We start from the raw sequence: 19,550 nt of genomic DNA, 5'->3' as shown, positions 1-19,550 counted from the left end.
AAAAATCTAAAAAAAAAAAAAAAAAAAAAAGTGTACAATAAAGAAATCTTCCTGTGACTGGAGTGGAGCACAACTTCCAAAGGCAGATTTTAGAAGGGTTTCTTCCTAGAAACCTGAAACCATAGGTTTCTTCCAGAATTGGTATGAAAACTGAATAAAAACAAGCTGTAAATCAGGACACACAGGTGCTTCAGAAGAATACGTTTTAGACTACTAAATCCAGTGACCTTGTCTGCCTTGATTCTATTAGACTTACTAATTCATCACTGATGATCACCTTTGCCTTCTTGAAACTCTACCCATGATTCTGACAGCGCCACCTTCTCCCACTTCTACCTTTCCTACCACTCCTCAGGTTTCATACTGTGTTCTCTTCAGTGCCCATCTCTCACTATCAGTGCGGACAATCTACCTTTCTTCAACCTCCACCTTTTTTTTTTTTTTTTAAGATTTTGTTTATTTATTTGACAGACAGAGATCACAAGTAGGCAGAGAGGCAGGCAGAGAGAGAGGGGGAAGCAGGTTCCCCGCTGGGCAGAGCCCGATGCAGGGCTCAATCCTAGGACCCTGCAATCATGACCTGAGCTGAAGGCAGAGGCTTTAACCCACTGAGCCATCCAGGTGCCCCCAATCTCCACTTCTATGTCAAGTACCAAATATCTACTGTTACTACTGCCTCCTGCCAGTTTCTTCCCTTGTTCAGTTAATGCCATTACCATACACTTGGCCTTAGAGTCAGCCATGAACTTCCTCCTCCCCAAATTTTAACAGATTGATAAACTGATTTCTATCTGTGCCAGTCTCTCCTTAACCAAAGTCTATCCAGCTTCCTCTGAGCCTTTTCTCAACTAGGCCTCAACGAAAGCCTATTACATCTTTGAACAAAACAGTAACATAGTTCCGTTTGAGAAAATCTCAAGACTGCAAAAGTAATTTACAGTTTGTTCCACCAATACATGAAAATAGGACCCCATTTCCCAGGCTCTGTGGCAGGGTAGGAGCCTAAAGTCAATAAGCACCAGTAAGCAAACCCAGGTGGGTTTCAGATGGACTAATCCCCCTTTCTCACATTTTGTAATTTTTTACTTCCCTGACTCTTCTGAGTCCCGTTCTCTGTCCCCCCATTCTTCTATCCTCCCTTTAAAATGCCCACTTAACCCTACAGAAATCGAAGTTGAATTCAGTGCACACTTTTCCCTGTTATAATAGTATATTATCGATTAAAATCTGTCCTTGTCATTTTAATTAGTGGCCACTTTATCTCTGATTTGTTACCCAAATTGGTTCCTACTGACAACCTGCAATGACAGTTTTAATTTACAACTCATTCCTCTCACTTCTATACCATTAAATCTGAGAGCAAGAATCAGTGGCACACTGCACATCACACACGTGCTCTCAAATGTTCCATCCAACATTTTAAACTTCAGTTTCCCAAAGGATCCAAAGCGGTTAACAACAAATTCAACAAAATAAAAATACAAAACCAAAAATCTGGAATAGGAATATACCAATTTGTATAGAAGACAGGGAAAGATAACAGGCAACTAAATGGCTCCGCTGGTTGAGGATCTGCCTCTTGATTCTGGCTCAGGTCATGATCTCAGGGTCATGAGATGGAGCCCCACATTGGGCTCCATGCTCAGTGTGATCTGCTTGTCCCTGTCCCTCTGCTCCTCAGCCCCCTTCTGCTCACACTCTCTCAATCTCAAATAAACAAATAAAATCTTAAAAAAGAAAACAGGGAAAAATGTATATATATAGATAGCAGGCTAAGAATCAATTATTAAAATTGAGTTGCATTTTGGGGCAATTGGGTGGCTCAGCTGGTTAAGCATCTGCCTTTGGCTCAGGTTGACCTAGGGTCCAGGGATCGAGCCCCATACCAGGCTCCCTGCTCAGTGTATGTGTTGGGGGGGGTGTCCTGCCTCTCCCTCCATCTCTCCCTCCCAAACACTTGTGCTTGCTCCCGCATGTGTGCTCTCTCAAATAAATGAAAGCTGAAAAAAAAAATTGAGTTGCATTTTGTCATGTTAGCTGTCTGGTAGCCAACAATGCAATGAGTGAACACTTACATAATTTTCATTATCCATGACAGTGCCTTTTCTTTTTTAATAAAAGAGTTATTTAGTTGAGAGAGAGAATATCAAGCAGACTCCTCACTGAGCTTGGAGCTCACTCCCAAGACCCCTAGATCATGACCTGAGCCAAAATCAAGAGTTAGACACCCAGCCAACTGAGCCACCCAGGCATCCCTATGATGGTGCCTTTTGAAGCACAGAAGTTTAAAAAATTTTTTAAAAGATTTTATTTATTTATTTGACAGAGATCACAAGTAGGTAAAGAGGCAGTTGGAGGTGGGAGGGAAAGCAGGCTTCCTGCGGAGTAGAGAACCTGATGCAGGGCTCGATCCCAGGACCCTGAGATCATGAGCTGAGTCGAAGGCAGAGGCTTAACCCACTGAGCCACCCAGGCACCCCGCAAGTTTTAAATTTTGACTATGTCCATTTTATATTTTTCCTTTTTGGTTGCTTGTGCTGATTTGTCGTATCTAAGAAACTACTGTCTAATCCAAGGTGATGAAGATCTACTCTGTTTTCTTGAGTTTTATAGTTTTAGCCTTTCATATTTGTCTTTGATCCACTGAGTTAATTTTGTATATAGTGTAAGGTCGAGCGGGGGTGGGGTGGGAATGTCCAACTTCATTCTTTTGTAAATGGATACCTATTCTTTTTAGGCATTATATATAATACCTAGCACATGAGGAAAACAAAACAAAACAAACCAGTGATCCCCAGAAGTCCTTTCTTAATGAATTTATTTTTAATTGTGATGCCTTCAAAGTAACAGTTTTTCTGATTAAACCAGTCTATAAACCAAAAAACTGCTGCAGTATACAGCAAGTGCCTCTCCTATGTCAAGTTTCTTAGTTCTGGCTTAGTGCAAGTTTCTTAGTTCTGTGTCTTTCTAGGAGACCTCTGTCAGGCTCCAAAGAAGGCAAGGATCATGATGCTCCTGCCAAGAAAAATCACACATCTGTGTCCTTACTGCTAGATGTGAAACAGTCTTGAGTTTAGTCCAGAATGCTTTCCAAAGTCTCTAGCCATGGTCGAAAGGTTTTATCTAAATCCAGAGTAAAAGCCCTGAAATACCCCTTTTGAAAGATCTTTGAAATATCCCAAAGTCAGTGTCTAACCTCTGTGAACGGATATTCCCAAGGAAAATTCAAATTTGAATGGTAATAATTAAGTAATGATTTGCTTAGCTTTTAAGGCATAACTCATATAGAACCCCCATTTTAGGAGCACCAGGGTGGCTCAATCCATTAAGCGACTGCAGTCGGCTCAGGTCATGATCCCGGGGTCCTGGGATCTGAGCCCCACACTGGGCACCCTGCTCAGTGGGGAACCTGGTTCTCCCTCTGCCTCTGCTGCTCCTCCTGCTTCTGCTCTCTCGCTCATATTCTCTCTCTCAAATAAATAAAATCTTAAAAAAGAAAAAAAGAACCCCATTTTAGAGGTATAGAGACCAAGGCATAACTTGCAGAAGGACCCAGTCAATTAAATGGGTCTAATCCAAGTATTTCTAAAAACCAATGCTCTCTCCATTACATATACCTTACTTAACAGCATACTAGCCACATAGCCTTCTTATTTTCTGGAAAGAGGGTCAACAATGTTCCTTCTACTACCCTAACCATTGCCTGATTCATCCCTCAATGAGGTATGACCCAGTTCTTGCCAGGAATGGGGAATACAAATATTAGATGACAATAACACTGATAGCAACAGAAGTAGAAAAACGAAGGGACTGAGGTTAGGCAGTCATTTGAAGGCTGTCTGCCATTTCAAAGGAAAAACAAAAACAAGCATTTGAGCTAATCCTCCTTGTTTGACAAGTGCCCCACTCCATGTGCATGCATGCGTTTGTGTGTAGAAGGGAGTCACTGGCAGGTGGTGGCGGCAGCTACACTGATGATATCAAGATGCGGGAAATACCATGAGCTGACATAAATGTCACTGAACTCTGGTGTAGGGCTTGAAAATGGTTTCTAAAAAGTTCAGCATTATGGGGGTGCCCGGTTGGCTCAGTTAAACATCTGACTCTTGATTTCAACTCAGGTCATAACCTCAGGTAGTGAGATAGAGCCCACCGCTGAGGCACCATGCTCAGTTGGGAGTCCAGTATTCTCCCTCTGCCCCTCCCCCTGCTCTCTCAACCTTAAAAAATAAAATAAATCTTTTTTAAAAGTTCAACATTATGTAAATGGACAGAGTATCTTCAAGGGTTTGTATTAGAAAGAAACAACTAGGCTGAGAGAAGGCAGTTGTGCTAGATGGACCACAAAAAGGCATGCTAGAACAGTGTGGTCCTGGTGAAAGGAACTAGAAGGCTAGACAACCTGATTTTTGGTCTTGCTATTCAATAAATGCACAACCGTGGGTGTCACTTATCTGTATCTTGATTTTCCTACCCTTGCCCTGTCTCATACCTCAGAGTTATGAAGATAAATGAGAATATAAACAAAAGTACTTTTGGATTAGGTTTGGTAATAATAGCTTTTCAAACTTCTGGAATTTCTCCCCTAGCTTCATGACCAGGAAATACTGCAAACAAAACAGTATATAAACAGGTATGACAGCATGAGGCTCTCAGGGTGCTATCTGCCAGCCTGTCAGAAATGCTAGTCATCAAGACAATGGGAGAGGCTCTTCTATGGGACAACTGGGTCTGTCCACAATGGGGCCATATTAAGGCTACTCCTAATCTGGCAGATTCTCACAGGACTGGGCTGAGCAATGATCACTCTAGGAAACAAAGCTATATCTATAACTAGGTGGTTTGGCTAAAAGACCATGTGACAAAATATCTGCATACACAACTATGTATTCAAAGCTCAAGGTCTAAGTTAAGTATGGCACACTGAGGTATTGAATCAATCAGATGTTGACAGCCCCAAAGACTAGCTCTCTAATCCTAATTCTGTAGATTTACTAGTCCTTTTGGCCCTTGAGTCTATATTTAAGTGTAATGGTCAGACCCAGGGGTGGGAAATAAGGGGTAGTGAGAAACACGGGACAGGACTAGGATAGCTATAGTTTCAGCTTCTCCAGAAGAAAATTTTCAACTATCCTTTGTAGACTGTACAGAATCTGGCAGCTCTCACCTTCTTCAGGACAATTTATTGCCACTGCCACTAGGTGCTACAAGGAACTAAGATGAATTAAAGTAGAGTAATCAAAGAACTCAACTTCCATTTAAGCCAGCCCCCAAATATTCACTGAATATCTTCTAAGCACTCACAGTGTTCAAGGAAATCAAGAAAAAAATAGGAGCACTTGGCTGGTACAGTCAGTAAAGTGTGCAACTCTTGATCTTGAGGTTGTAAGTTCGAGCCCCATATTGGATGCACAGATTACTTAAAAATAGTATCTTGTGGTGCCTGGGTGGCTCAGTTGGTTAAGCATCTGCCTTTGGCTTGGGTCATGATCCCAGGGTCCTGGGATGGAGCCCCACATTGGGTTCCAGCCCCCAAACTGGGCTCCCTGCTCAGCAGGGAGCCTGCTTTTCCCTCTCCCCATGCTGTTCCCTCTGCTTGTGCTCTGTGTCAAATAAATAAAATCTTTTTTTAAAAATTTTATTTATTGACAGAGATCACAAGTAGGCAGAGAGGCAGAAAGAGAAAGAGAGAAAGAGGGAAACAGGCTCCCCGCTGAGCAGAGAGCCCGATGCGGACCAGGACCCTGCCCGCTTAACCGACTGAGCCACCCAGGCACCCCCAAATAAATAAAATCTTATCACACTGATGAATCACTGAACTCTACCTCTGAAATCAATAATACATTATGTTAATTAAATGAATTTAAAATAAACAAAATCTTAAAAAAATTATATATTCCAGGGGCGCCTGGGTGGCTCAGTGGGTTAAAGCCTCTGCCTTCGGCTCAGGTCATGATCCCAGGGTTCTGGGATCGAGCCCCGCATCGGGCTCTCTGCTCAGCAGGGAGCCTGCTTCACTTCCTCTCTCTGCCTGCCTCTCTGCCCACCTGTGATCTCTGTCTGTCAAATAAATAAATAAAATCTTTTTAAAAAATTATATATTCCAAATAATCATCTCCAAATTAACTCAAATAGACAAGTGATTTATTACTCATTTTAAAAAATGTGTGTGCCAGGTACTGTGTAAAGGTTTCTGCCTTTAGGAAGTTTCACAACTTACTTTACTCTCATAGCATCAAGAATAAAAAAGCCGTAAGTGGGGAGGGTATGTGCTATGGTGAGTGCTGCGAAGTGTGTAAGCCTGACGATTCACAGACCTGTACCCCTGAGGCTAATAATACATTATATGTTGATAGAAAATATAAAAGCCATAAATCTAAGTGTTCAATGAGTTCAGAAGGTGGGAGTGAGAACTATCTGTCCTGAGTGTAAGCTCTACAGTGGCCTTTGAAGGCTAGATGGTTAATATTCCTTTGTTCGTTCATTTGCTTGTTCATTCTTTCCTTCCTTCCTCCCTTCCTTCCTTTCTCTTTCAAGATTTTATTTTTCTATTAGAGAGAGAGCATACTAGAGACAGAGAAAGAACAAGTGTGCAAGACCATTAACCAACTGAGCTAACAAGGCACCCAACTAGATGATTAATATTTCTGAAGGTTGGGGAGCCTGGGTGGCTCAGTCATTAAGCATCTGCCTTTGGCTCAGGTCAGGATCCCAGAATCCTGGGATCCATTGCTGCATCAGACTCCCTGCTCACCGGGAATCCCGCTTCTCCATCTCCCACTTCCCCTGCTTGTATTCCCTCTTGCTGTCTCTCTCTATGTCAAATAAATAAAATCTTAAAAAAACTATTTCTGAAGGTAATTTAAGAGATGGGGAGGGAGAGCAGTTCACCAGAAGCAAGGGTTAGGTGATCAGAAAGCCCACGGCTGGTTTGAGGAACACTAACAGTTTGGTTAGGTATAAAAACAAAGGTCCACAGTAAAACATCCCTGAGATATAAAAGCACACTGCTGGCTAGTTGGCCTCTATTCTGCAGCACCATGCTTCTCCATCCCTAGTCTGTGAACAAGGTGGGTTCTACATTGTCTGTCTGTGGGCTGAATTACACAAATCTCTCTGATTAGTTCTTTTTTTTTTTTTTAACTTTTAGTAATCTGAGAAAGGGCTGTTCCAAGAGCCCTTCTGACAAATTAAAAGCAGAGATTTCTCTAACCCATATATATTAATCCAAAAAGGAGGAGCCAATTTTGGGAGGCAGTCTTCTGAGGCCCCATTTACAAAGGGCCCAAGACAATATGGGGGAGGAGAACCAGACTGAGAGGCCACACAAAGGGAATCCTTTCTGCCCTCAGAAGGCATGCTGTGGACAGACATCCAGTGTTGCCCCTCACACCCTGTCAACTCCTTCCAAAATGGTGTTGAAAGAAAGAGCACCAATTTGGGAGGCAGGTGGGTTGGACTCCAATCCCAATGGCATAACCACTACCTTGGAGTCTCTACTTTCATTATCTATAAAATGAGCATAATAAACTTTTAGCCCTGTAGGACTGATGAAGTAATAGGACGGTGTCTAGGGCCTCGGTGCTGAATCAATGGTATTTTCTTTTTCTTCTCAGCTCCTACTCTGAAAGGCCTCAATTCCCTATGAGGGCAGTTTCTAGGAATTTAGGTTCAAAGAAGACAGCTATATTTTCTTGCTCTCTCTAACAGGTGGTTTTTCCTTTTCTCCTAACACTGTAGCTCCTTTCTCTTGATCTTTATTCGTCTAGTCTATCTTCACTCCCTCCAAAGCTAGGCTGCAAGAACCAATGAGCCAGAGTTTTAAAAAAGGGCCTATTCTCGGGGTGGCTCAGTCAGTTGAGTGTCCAACTACTGGTTTTTGGTCAGGTAGTGATCTCACGGGTCGTGCAATCAGGCCCTGTGTTGGGCTCCCTGCTCAGTAGGGAGTCAGCTTGGAGATTCTCTCCCTCTGCGACTTACCCCACTCTCTCTCAAATAAATAAATCTTTTTTTTTTTTAAGGGCTTATTCTCTACCATATACCTCACCCCAAAATTAGCAATTCCAATCATGTCTCATTAGACAATTATGGCCTCTTTGGAAGATGATGATAACATTCAAATCCACACCTGTAGTCCACACTTAATACCTAAGGGGTTCCTTGCACCCATATCCCAGAAACACCTCTTCTTTATTTTTTTCAAGTAGCCTCCCTGCCCAGGGTGGAGGTCAACGCAGGACTTGAACTCAAGACCTGAGCTGAGATCAAGTTAGATGTCTAACTGACTGAGCCTCCCAGGTCCCCCCAAGAAACATCTTTTTGAAAAAAAGCACGCTAATTTTTTTTAAACTATCACCTTTTCTATAAACGTGCTCCTTATACATTTCTTTTAATTCACAATCCATAATCCCTTATTTGAAATTCTGAAGTCAGAAGAGCTCTGAAAATAAAATATTTAGTAAATACAGCTTCAAAACACATTCAGCAAAACTTGAACAAAACATGAGACTACAGTCTTTATTTATCCCACTTAATGGCTTCATACAAAATATTAATAATACTTGACTATATATGACTCTACCCCACACTCTGTGGGAGGTGCTATCTAACTCTTACACATTATAATGCCTTTCTAAAATCTAAACAATTAAAATTCTGAAATGTCTGGCATACACGGTTTCTTAAAGGCATGCATTCTTAATGAGGGAAATACTGCACCCAAAAGGGTAAAACTGGTTCAAGGGGAGTGTGGGGACTTAGACATTACAATGATATGTGATGCTCCAAAGCTCAACATATCAATAACGTCTTATTCCTTAGCACTTCATTTCTCTCATTAGGTTTTCTTGAGTATTATAGGAGCAGCATTTTTTTTTTTTTGAAAGATTTTATTTGACAGAGACACAGGGAGAAAGGGCACATAAACAAGTGGAGTGGGAGAGGGAGAAGCAGGCTTCCCGCTGAGCAGGGAGCCCGACCCCGGGATCCTGACCTGAGCTGAAGGCAGATTCTTTAAACAGATCAGTACTGACACTGATTCCATGGAAGGCAGACAATAGTAAGTATGCAAGATCTGTACCACAAAGTTATGGCGAACAGATAGCCACAACTGAGGGACTTTCTCCTGACTAACCACTGGATCTCAAAGTCATACAAGAAGTGACCTGTTATGCCTTATGGATTATCTATGTTTTATACTTGGAGCTTTTGTGTGTGACGAGGTTTTTTTGGAAATTAAAAGTTTATATTATTTAATTCTACAAACTAAAATTTGCCATGATTAGTAATGCCGAGTATTGAAAAAAGTCAACAATATCTAAGAGTATTTAAAAGCTAGTTAAGTTGTAAATTTTTTCGTATCAAGCATTTTAGAAGTTCACCAAAAATAACTTTAAGTGACTTTTTTCCCATTATTAGAAAATGAACAGCTTGGAACGATTTTTAATTTTTTATTACATTAGTTATTATAAATGCTAATTTGCATATGTAATTTGATACATTATCATTCACATAAATTACATTAAGAGTTATTCAGTAAATACGGCTATAAAACTTAGTTAAATGCAAAGAGCTTTTTTTTTTTAAAGAGTTTATTAAATGTTTTTTTTTTAAGATTTTTATTTATTTATTTGACAGAGAGAGCACAAGCAGGCAGAGAGGCAGGCAGAGAGAGAGGAAGGGCGGGGGGAAGCAGGCTCCCCGCTGAGCAGAGAGCCCGACGGGGGACTCGATCCCAGGACCCTGAGATCGTGACCTGAGCCGAAGGCAGCGGCCTAACCCACTGAGCCACCCAGGCGCCCCTGCAAAGAGCTTTTTTTTTTTTTTTTTTTTAAATATTTTATTTATTGATTTGACAGAGAGAGATCACAAGTAGACAGAGAGGCAGGCAGAGAGAGAGAGAGAGAGGGAAGCAGGCTCCCCGCTGAGCAGAGAGCCCGATGCGGGACTCGATCCCAGGACCTTGAGATCATGACCTGAGCCGAAGGCAGCGGCTTAACCCACTGAGCCACCCAGGCGCCCTGCAAAGAGCTTTTAAATTTAACTTTTAACCTAAAATTTTTGTTTCACCATTCTTAACCTTATATTGAATAAGAAGCCAAGCTTTATGTCTACTCTTTTTATGTATAAAGCACAGATATACTACTGTACATAAAAAAGTATATCTGTGTGTGAGAATTTCACAGGAGGGATGCACTGGGAAAAAAAACTTTAGAAAATTTTTTTTATTATTAGAATTATTTATTCTAATTTATTTATTATTAGAATTTATTTAGAAAATAAATTCCTTTAAAAACTTTTTTCTAAATTCCTAATTTAATTTTTCTAAATTCCTCCTTCTTTAGGAGGGTGATAATTAAAGAAAAGGTTGAGAAAATACCGATACAAGGAATTAGGCGGTCTGCACCAACATCTCTCTCAGCTTTTCAAGCCAGAAACTTAGGAGTTATTCTTGACAACTTTCCCCTTACCCCACACCCCACATCCAACCAATAAGAAATGCCAGTTTTATTTCCTAATTATTTTTGCACTCTCTTTTTCCATTCCTACTGCCAACTGCCCTAACTCAGGTCATCATGATTTCTCGGTAGACTTTATAAGAGCCTCATTAACCTCTTCTTTCTCCATATACTCCAAACTTCTTCTTTTTTTTTTTTAAAGATTTTATTTATTTATTTATTTGACAGAGAGATCACAGTAGACAGAGGCAGGCAGAGAGAGAGAGAGGGAAGCAGGCTCCCTGCTGAGCAGAGAGCCTGATGCGGGACTTGATCCCAGAACCCCGAGATCATGACCCGAGCCGAAGGCAGCGGCTCAACCCACTGAGCCACCCAGGTGCCCCTACTCCAAACTTCTTGAAACAGTTTGCCTCTCCTCACTTATTCCTTAGCCCGCTCCAATTTGCTTGCATGCTGTCAAAACTGTTTTTGTAAAAGCAACTGATCAGGTGTATGATGTTATATTCAACCAATCTTTTTAGACCATGTTTTGCTGGTCCTCTTTGCAGCACTCAACCCTGACCATTTCCCTCTTGAAATATTCTTTTTTGGGGCACCTGGATGGTTCAGTTATTAAGTCTGCCTTCAGATCAGGTCATGATCCCAGAGTCCTGGGATCATCCTGGGATCGAGCCCCACGTTGGACTCCCTGCTCAGCAAGAAGCCTGCTTTTCCTTCTCCCACTCCGAATGTTTGTGTTCCCTCTCTGTCTCTCTGTCAAATAAATAAAATCTTTAAAAAAAAAAAAAAAAAAAAGGAAAGAAAGAAAGACTCTTTTTCCTTGGTTTTTGAGACAATCAGTTTTCTTCTTCCAATTCTGGCTGCTTATCCCCTTCTTGCATATTAAGGCTGATGCACCTTGGGGTTCTCTTTTCAGCCTATCTCCCATGATACATCAGTGATTCCATGGTTTTAGTTTCCATATATAGATCAATAGATGATCAAACATCTATCTCCATCCCCCGACCTCACTCCTGGAGCTTCGGACTTCTCTATCCAATTGCCTTTTTTTTTTTTTTTTTTTTTTTTTAAAAGAGATCACAAGTAGGCAGAGAGGCAGGCAGAGAAAGAGGGGGAAGCAGGTTCCCTGCTGAGCAGAGAGCCCAATGCGGGGCTTGATCCCAGGACTCTGAGATCATGGCCTGAGCCACTGAGCCACCCACGCGCCCTCCAACTGCTTTTTGAAACATCTTCCTCTAGAGGTCAGAGAGACACCTCAAAATGTCAAAATTTAAACTCATCTCAGTTAACAGCATCACTATACACTCTGCTGCTTAAGGCAAGAGGTCTAGGAGTCATGCTTAATTCCCTCACCCGCCCCATCAGCCTCCAGGTGAAATTAATAACCAAGTTCTGCTCTTTCAAATTGCTAACTCTCTTATTCCCTGCTATTACCACCTCATTCGCCATCATCATCTCTTGCCAGGACTACTGCACTTCTTAAGAACCAACCACTTAAAGAACCTCCTAGTTGGTTCTTTCTGCAATCTTATTACAGCCAAATTCATCCTCCTAGAGCTGTCCAAGTGATATAAATAAATAAATTTGATCACTTCTGAGATTAAAACCCTTCAACGGCATTTTACTATCATCAGGATAAAGTCCAAATATCATTCCCTACCTACATGCTACTAATCCACTGAGTGTTCTACCAATCTTTTGGTAGAACCCTGCCACTGACAATTCTTATTCCATAGGTCAGATCTCACTTAGTTTAAAGGCCTTCCCTGATTCCCTGGGCTAAGGTGTACCCCCTTCCTATATGTGTCCATAGCATTCTGGTCTGCCTCATCCAAATATTTACCATTTTTCACTGGTCTCCAAAGTGTGGTGCACAAGATTAACTAGGAGGTAGGGAAAAAAAAGTATATGTAGGGGCGCCTGGGTGGCTCAGTGGGTTAAAGCCTCTGCCTTCGGCTCAGGTCATGATCCCAGTGTCCTAGGATCGAGCCCCACATCGGGCTCTCTGCTCCGCGGGGGAGCCTGCTTCCTCCTCTCTCTCTCTGCCTACTTGTGATCTCTGTCTGTCAAATGAATAAATAAAATCTTTAAAATAAAAAAAAAAAGTATATGTATATATGCTAATATACTAATATATGTATTAGTTCTCCTCTGCCTGCTGTTCCCCCTGCTTGTCTCTTTTTGTCTCTGACAAATAAAAAAAATCTTAAAAAAAAAATACCTACTAAATACATAATGCTATTGTAATCAGCCAGACTTTAAAAATGTCTGTTCTCATCCTTTTTTATTTTATTTTAAGATTTTATTTATTTTTTTGACAGAGAGAGACACAGCAAGAGAACACAAGCGGGGGGAGTGGGAGAGGGAGAAGCAGGCTTCCCACTGAGCAGGGAGCCTGATGCGGGGCTCAATCCCAGAACCCTGGGATCATGACCTGAGCCAAAGGCAGACGCTTAAGGACTGAGCCACCCAGGCACCCCAGCATTCTTTTTTTAAAATGACTTATTTATTTTGAGAGAGAGTGAGCGAGTGAGCACAAGTGCTCAGGTGAGAGGGGCAGAGGGAAAGAGAATCCCAAGCCAACTCCATGCTCCCATGCTTGGCACAGAGTCTGAGACATGGGGCTCGATCTCATAACCCTGAAACCATGACCTGAGCCAAAACTGAGAGTCAGATATCCAACTGATCATACTACCCAGGAGCCTGTCTTCATCCTTTCAAAATGTTTTTTAATAAAAATACACAGACGAAGAAATAGCTTATAAAACATATAGAATATTATTTTCTAATATTTTATAAGTCAGGCAATTCTTGGACTATATTTGGCCTCAAATATCCAATGTCTGGTTATCTTAAGGTTAAAAAATAATATTTTTTTTTAAAGTAGGCTCCATGCCCAGCACAGAGCCCAATACGGGGCCTTGACTCAGGATGATGAGATTGAGTGAGACCTGAGCTAAGAATCAAGACGAAGGCGTAACTACCGAGCCATTCAGGTGCTCCAAGCTTTTTAGATTCTTTTTTTTAAAGATTTTATTTATTTATTTGTCAGAGAGAGAGAGAGAGAGAGAGAGAGAGAACACAGGCAGACAGAGTGGCAGGCAGAGGCAGAGGGAGAAGCAGGCTCCCTGCCCAGCAAGGAACCCGATGTGGGACTCGATCTCAAGACGCCGGTATCATGACCTGAGCTGAAGGCAGCCGCTTAACCAACTGAGCCACCCAGGCATCCCGCTTTTTAGATTTTAAGAGTTAACTTGTAGGGGCGCCTGGGTGGCTCAGCAGGTTAAAGCCTCTGCCTTCGACTCAGGTCATGATCCCAGGGTCCTGGGATCGAGCCCCGCATCAGGCTCTCTGCTCACCAGGGAGCCTGCTTCCTCCTCTCTGCCTTCCTCTCTGCCTGCTTGTGATCTCTGTCAAATAAATAAATAAAATCTTAAAAAAAAAAAAAAAAGAGTTAACTTGTAACATTTACAAATGTTTAATCCAATAATATCATGAAAATCTGGATTTCTAACTTCAAGGGGAGAGGGACTGTGGAAAGCAATGGGAAATTAGGCAATGCTAGACCTCCAGTCCCCTTGGCAAAAATTGGCTAGAGCTGCATAGACCACATGGAGCTCTGTAGTGGGCCTGCCAGTTTCCATGTGGTTGATTACCCATTAGAATATAAACTCTGAAATTTCACTAGAAAGACAGATTTTTGTCTGTTTTGTTCACCACTGTATTTCCAGGGCCTAGAGCAGAACCGTCACTGCACATACTAGGTATTCAATAAACATTTGCTAAAAAACTGGTAAATAACCATTGCCTGCCTGGCCCCTAGAAGTATGTTTCTGACAAGTTTTCATAATGTGTTACTGCCTTTCCCTCAAAGACAAACTATTTAATCTATTAATCTATTTTTAGCATAGGGCCTGAAACATAGTAAGTCCTTCATTTATTCACTAAGTGACTAAAAGCAATTACTGTAATTATTTACGTGATAATAAACACCATGATAAAATGGTTTACATGCATTTGCACACTGAATCTGCCTAACACTCCTTTGACGTAGATATTATCCCTATATTAGAGATGAGAACTATAAGGCTGTGGAGATTAAGTTACTGATTGAAGAACGAATTATATTACAGATTTTTTTTTTAAGATTTTATTTATTTATTTGAGAGACAGTGAGAAAACATGAGAGCAGGAAGGGTCAGAGAGAGAAACAGACTTCCTGCTGAGCGGGGAGCCAACGTTGAGCTTGATCCTGGGACTCCAGGATCATGACAGGAGCTGAAGGCAGACCATTAAGCTACTTTGCCACCCAGGTGTCCCTGTACTACAGATTAAGTAACTGTAACACAAGAAAGAATACGAAATGGGCTATATGAAAGGCAAGAGCAAAGTACTACAGAATTCCGAGGAGCGTTCACTTCCAGTTTGGAAGGTATAAAGTATTCGAGAGTTCAGAAAGGAAGTAGCATTTAAATTAGATCTTGAAAACCAGGCAAGATTTCCACAGTTAAAGAAAGACAGGTGAAGAAGGGATTGTGACTTTCTTGCCAGTGATGCTAACATACAAAGGAAGTAGTCTGAGTGGATCTTTAATAAAGATCTTTATTCTTTAAATAGAATAAGATTAGTAAAATCATTAGGAAGGCTTTGAATACCAAACTGTATGGGTTATGATTTTATCCTGTAGATACTAAGTCCATGAACGTTCCTAAACTAAGGCGCAGAGTGACAAGATCGAACGGGTGTTTTAGCAACACTGCTATAGGAAAGAATTAGAACAGGGGTACAGGAAGCTATAGAAGAGATCTGGAGGACTTCTAAAATAATTCCTTTACAATTTACCCTCTTTTTGATATCTCGTACTTCAAGAAATCTTCATTAATATTAATAGTGTTACCCATATTTTCACTTTTTTAAGATTTATCTATCATTTTGAGAAAGCGCAAGCACGTGTGGGGCGGGGGTGGGGGGGTAAACTTCAGTGTGAAGCCTGATGCAGAGCCTGATTCGTTAACCTCAAGATCATGACCTGAGCCAAAACCAAGAGTCGGACATCCAAACAAATGTGCCACCCAGACATCCCCATCCACATTTCCACTTTAAGGAGCCTGAGATTCGGTAAGGTTAAAGAGCACAGAATTACTACACTTTGTGGGTCTCTGCTGTGAGAAAAACCTACACAAAGCAATTCACAGAAATAAACATGATCACTGTCTTTAACAACTGCCAATACAGAAAGGGAAGAAAAGAGTGAGCAACCAAAGATGGATAGATGCCCCAGTGTCTGGGCCAATGGCTCTAGTATTTACAAAAATGCAGGAAAAGTAGTCCAGAAAAGGGGAGTTGAGTGTGAGGCTTGTGGGACACTTAGGTGGTGACTGATGATTAGGTGGCAGCTCTGCAAGTAGCTGTCATACACAAGTGGGTGGGCAACTTTGGAGGGAAACTAAAAGAAGAAATGGGCTAAGTTACTTCTTGACCAGGAAGTATTTCAGTTAGAAAGGTTTTGTTATTTGCAGCCAAAAACCAAACTAGAAGTAGCCTTCAGTATCTAGTTAAACCAAGAGATAGGACAGTTCCAAAGCTGCCTAATTCAGTGGCTCAAAAACATCAAGAGAACATCAGATTCTTCCCATCTTCTCTACTCTCACCCTCAGAACTGCTTCCTCTTATTTATAAATTCTGCCTCAGGACCCCAGCACTACTAAAACCAATTTCAGAGTCAGAAAAGGGCTGTTTCCTTTCCAGAGACAGAACACAGCCCTTAACAGCCCATATGTTGGTTAGAACCATACTACCTGAGTAAGTTTTAGTAGCTCTGACCTTGCACAAGTTACTAAACTTCTCTATGCTTGTTTCCTTAACCAGAACCTGAGAATCTGAGAAGTAAAGGAGTTAATATTCTAGTACTTAGTGCCTAGCACATAGCAAGTTCTATTTAAGAGCTGGCTATTATTACAGCTTGCCCATCTATCTATCTATCTTTCTTTCTTTCTTTCTTTCTTCTCTCATACTTTGGTGATACCCAAGTTAAAATAGAAGCTGGCAAAAAAATAAAACCGGGCAAATCTCTTATAAATAAGGAAGTCTTTTCCAGAAGTCCCCCAGGCTTCCCCTTCCTGTCTACTTAGCCAGAGCTGCCTCACACACCCAAGCCTAAATCAATCACTGCCTCGGGGAGATAGAATTACAATGATTGGTTTATAGTTTATATTAATCAAGACCTATCCCTGGGGCTGGGGAGGGGCTGCCAGATTCCTAGTTTGCAAGATGGCAGGAATGGGTGATAAAACAACCAGCATCTGCCAAGGCTTAGTCTTAAGAGACTGTGGTCTCTGCTAAGGAGGGTCAGAGTAAGTAATTTCCAAAGCGGCAAGCATCACCCTCACAGGCTCCTAATACCAGTGAAATCACTACAGAAGTCTGTTAAAGCTAATGAAGTTTGGCACAGGACAAACAGTATATGATATAGGCCAGGCCTTGAGTAGAGCACACCTGAGAGGCAGTGAAATACAGGAGGTTCTAGATTTATGGAGGTGTGGTGAGGGCTGTGTTAGTGTCCCCAGAACACAAAGGGCCTAGATCACCAGCCTTGGATGAGTCACCTAACCTTCTTAAAGTCTCAGTTTACTCATTTATGAATGCGGATAACTCAAACTACCTCTGATTCCATGTTAGAATTAAACGTATCCTAGTTTCACTCATATCTTATGTATAAGGATTAGGCAAAAACCACGAACACCAATAGCTGGACATTCAGAAAGACCAAAAGGGACAGGGGAGAGGTATCTAAAATGGAGCTGGAGAGAGAAAGGGAGGCCACCTGATTCTAGACTAAAAATCCCCTTTAGGATGCTGCTCAGGCTTTGTTGCTCCATGTAAGAACTCTGATCTCAAAGTCTACCAGAAAAGGACTAATTTTACTTCACATCTTAACTCTTCTAAAAGGCTTGTGTACAGCAAAATGGGTAAGGATCTCATTTCTGGCTGTGCTGCTTACTAGCTGTGTTATCTTCCTGAGGTGGCTCCCAATCTGTAAACTTATTTCATTGAGCTGAATAAACTTAACATTAGCTCCTTCCCTTTGAGGCACCAGTGTTCCTAAAATTGAAAGCCAACAGAAAAATCTATAACAGAAAAGTACCCTAAAAATTCCATTGATAACATAAAGCTGCAGTTACAAAGAAAGATAAGCCCATCAGGCTTGACAATAGATTCTGGAAACCAGAGTGGTTAAGGGAAAGGAATGCTATCGAAGGTAGAAAAGAACCTGTTCCGACGCCTAAGGAGCCCTCAGTAGGCTCTGAACACTGTTATCTTAGTCCTCAAACGTCTTGATAACACTCCCTTTACCCTCCTAGGGGAAAATGATGAGGAAAGGAAAGAACCGGAAAGGAAAATAACATTTTCTGTGGACTGTGCTAGATGCTTTCTACCGCATTTACGTTGACTTCTCTGGATGAGTGTCCTAGAAAGTGACAGACAGGATTGTAATACCAGATCTGATTCTAAAACTACTGCCTTGCAGCTCTAGGGAATAATTTCCGTTTCCTCAGGATCACGGTTCTTAACAAAACTCAATCCCAGAATCTCATTTAGCTCACCCCTCCGCATACAACAGTTGGGGTTAGCAACTCACTCTGGAGTTTTTCAGTTTCATTCAGACTGAAGATTTTAAAGTGGGCCCACAAGCCCCCAAAAAACACCTTTACAACTTTGCCTAGGGTCAAAAGCGTTCTTTCCCCCCTTTCCAGCCCAACCACTAGGTGGCCAAGCCATAAAGAACTGCAGCTTTACAGTAGGGCTCTGGAGGGATCACCCTGGTTTAGCCACTAACTGTGTGACCTTGGGTAAGTTACTTTACTTCTAAGTCTCAGTTTCCTTACCTGTAAAATGGGGTAACAGTTGTATCTGTCTCATTAGGTTGTGCATATTAAATAAAACGTGACATGAAAAGCAGTCAGAACAATGCCCACGCGTAGGAACAGCTTAGCAATGGATAGTTTTTAATACTTAAGAAGAAATAGCTCTTCGCTGATGGTTCTGTCGCCAAGTCCAAAGACTTCGCCATCGTTTCTCTCTGCGCACAGGCCTTGCCAGGGGAGTCCCTTCAGAGAGCAACAGGTCGCTCCTTTTCTCCTAACCGGGGCCAAGCCCACACCTGAAATCTCCAATCTTCTACATATGGCCCCCAGGTCTTGGCCTGTGGTTTTCTACTACTAGGCTGTCACTCTGAGTCCAACCGAACCACCCCATTTCCGGCCGTGGCTCGGCAAGTTCTGCCGGCCTTCAGCCGCCCGGGCTGCTTACGGCATGGCTGCCCCTGGTTACCGGCCCGGAGCCGGCTCGCCTGGCGTTCCCTCACCAGAGGACTCACTTGCGACGCAGGGAGGATCTCCCTTGAGTTCAGAGGAGCCCCCGAATCCAGTCAAGATGCGCGTCGGTCAAACACACGCCTGGAGAGGGCTCCCTCAACGCCGCCCAGGCCTGCCGCCGGGAGCTCGCCCCCAGCCCCGGTCCTGGCGCAGGGCCCTCGGGAACGCGTGGGCTCCGGCCCTGGGACACCACGTGGGGGCTCCAGGCGTGGCAAAGGTGCTCCCGGAACCAGCTCTCGAAGACTGCTCCCGCCAGGGCCCTAGCCCGGCCCCAAACTGGCCTGAGCGTCTCCGCCGGCCTGGCTTCTCCCCTCAAACCTATTCGGAGAGGACCTCAGACATCTCCTGCAGACCGAAGACAGGCTCCCGCTAGACCCCAAGCCCCAGGACTGCCTCAGCTCGAGTCCCCAATTGCCTGGCGTCCTTACTCACCCATCGCGGCTCCGCTCGCTCCTACTTGGCGGCGGCAGCGGCGGCGGCTTCAGCGGTAGCTTCAGCAGACAATATGGCGGATCTGCAGGACGGCAGCCCGAAACGGACAAACAACTTAACGTTCAACCCGGGGAAGAAACGCGCTCTCCGCCCCACAGCCTATTTTATAGGGAGGAGCGCATTTAAAGAGACCGCAGCTACTAAAGGCGGGGAATAGGGGTGAAATATAAGAGGAGTAGCGAAGAGAGACGAGGAGGGGATACTTACTAAAGAAAGTCAAGTGTGC

General features: G+C 42.6%; 1 protein-coding gene across 1 annotated transcript in view; it reads right to left on the bottom strand.

Moving 5' to 3' along the window:
* Positions 1–19,334, bottom strand: part of KPNA6 (karyopherin subunit alpha 6) — a 58,661-nt gene extending 39,327 nt beyond the window's left edge. Inside the window, exon 1 of the mRNA XM_032877056.1 lies at positions 19,265–19,334. Within this exon, the coding sequence (XP_032732947.1) occupies positions 19,265–19,268 (4 nt within the window). The 5' untranslated portion in view covers positions 19,269–19,334. The remainder of the gene's footprint in view (positions 1–19,264) is intronic.
* Positions 19,335–19,550: the final 216 nt, after the last annotated feature.

This window comes from Lontra canadensis, unplaced genomic scaffold, assembly GCF_010015895.1.
Source record: "Lontra canadensis isolate GAN:19392208 unplaced genomic scaffold, GSC_riverotter_1.0 scaffold60, whole genome shotgun sequence".
Lineage (NCBI taxonomy): Eukaryota > Metazoa > Chordata > Mammalia > Carnivora > Mustelidae > Lontra > Lontra canadensis.
This window is presented reverse-complemented; position numbering and strand designations above follow the sequence as displayed.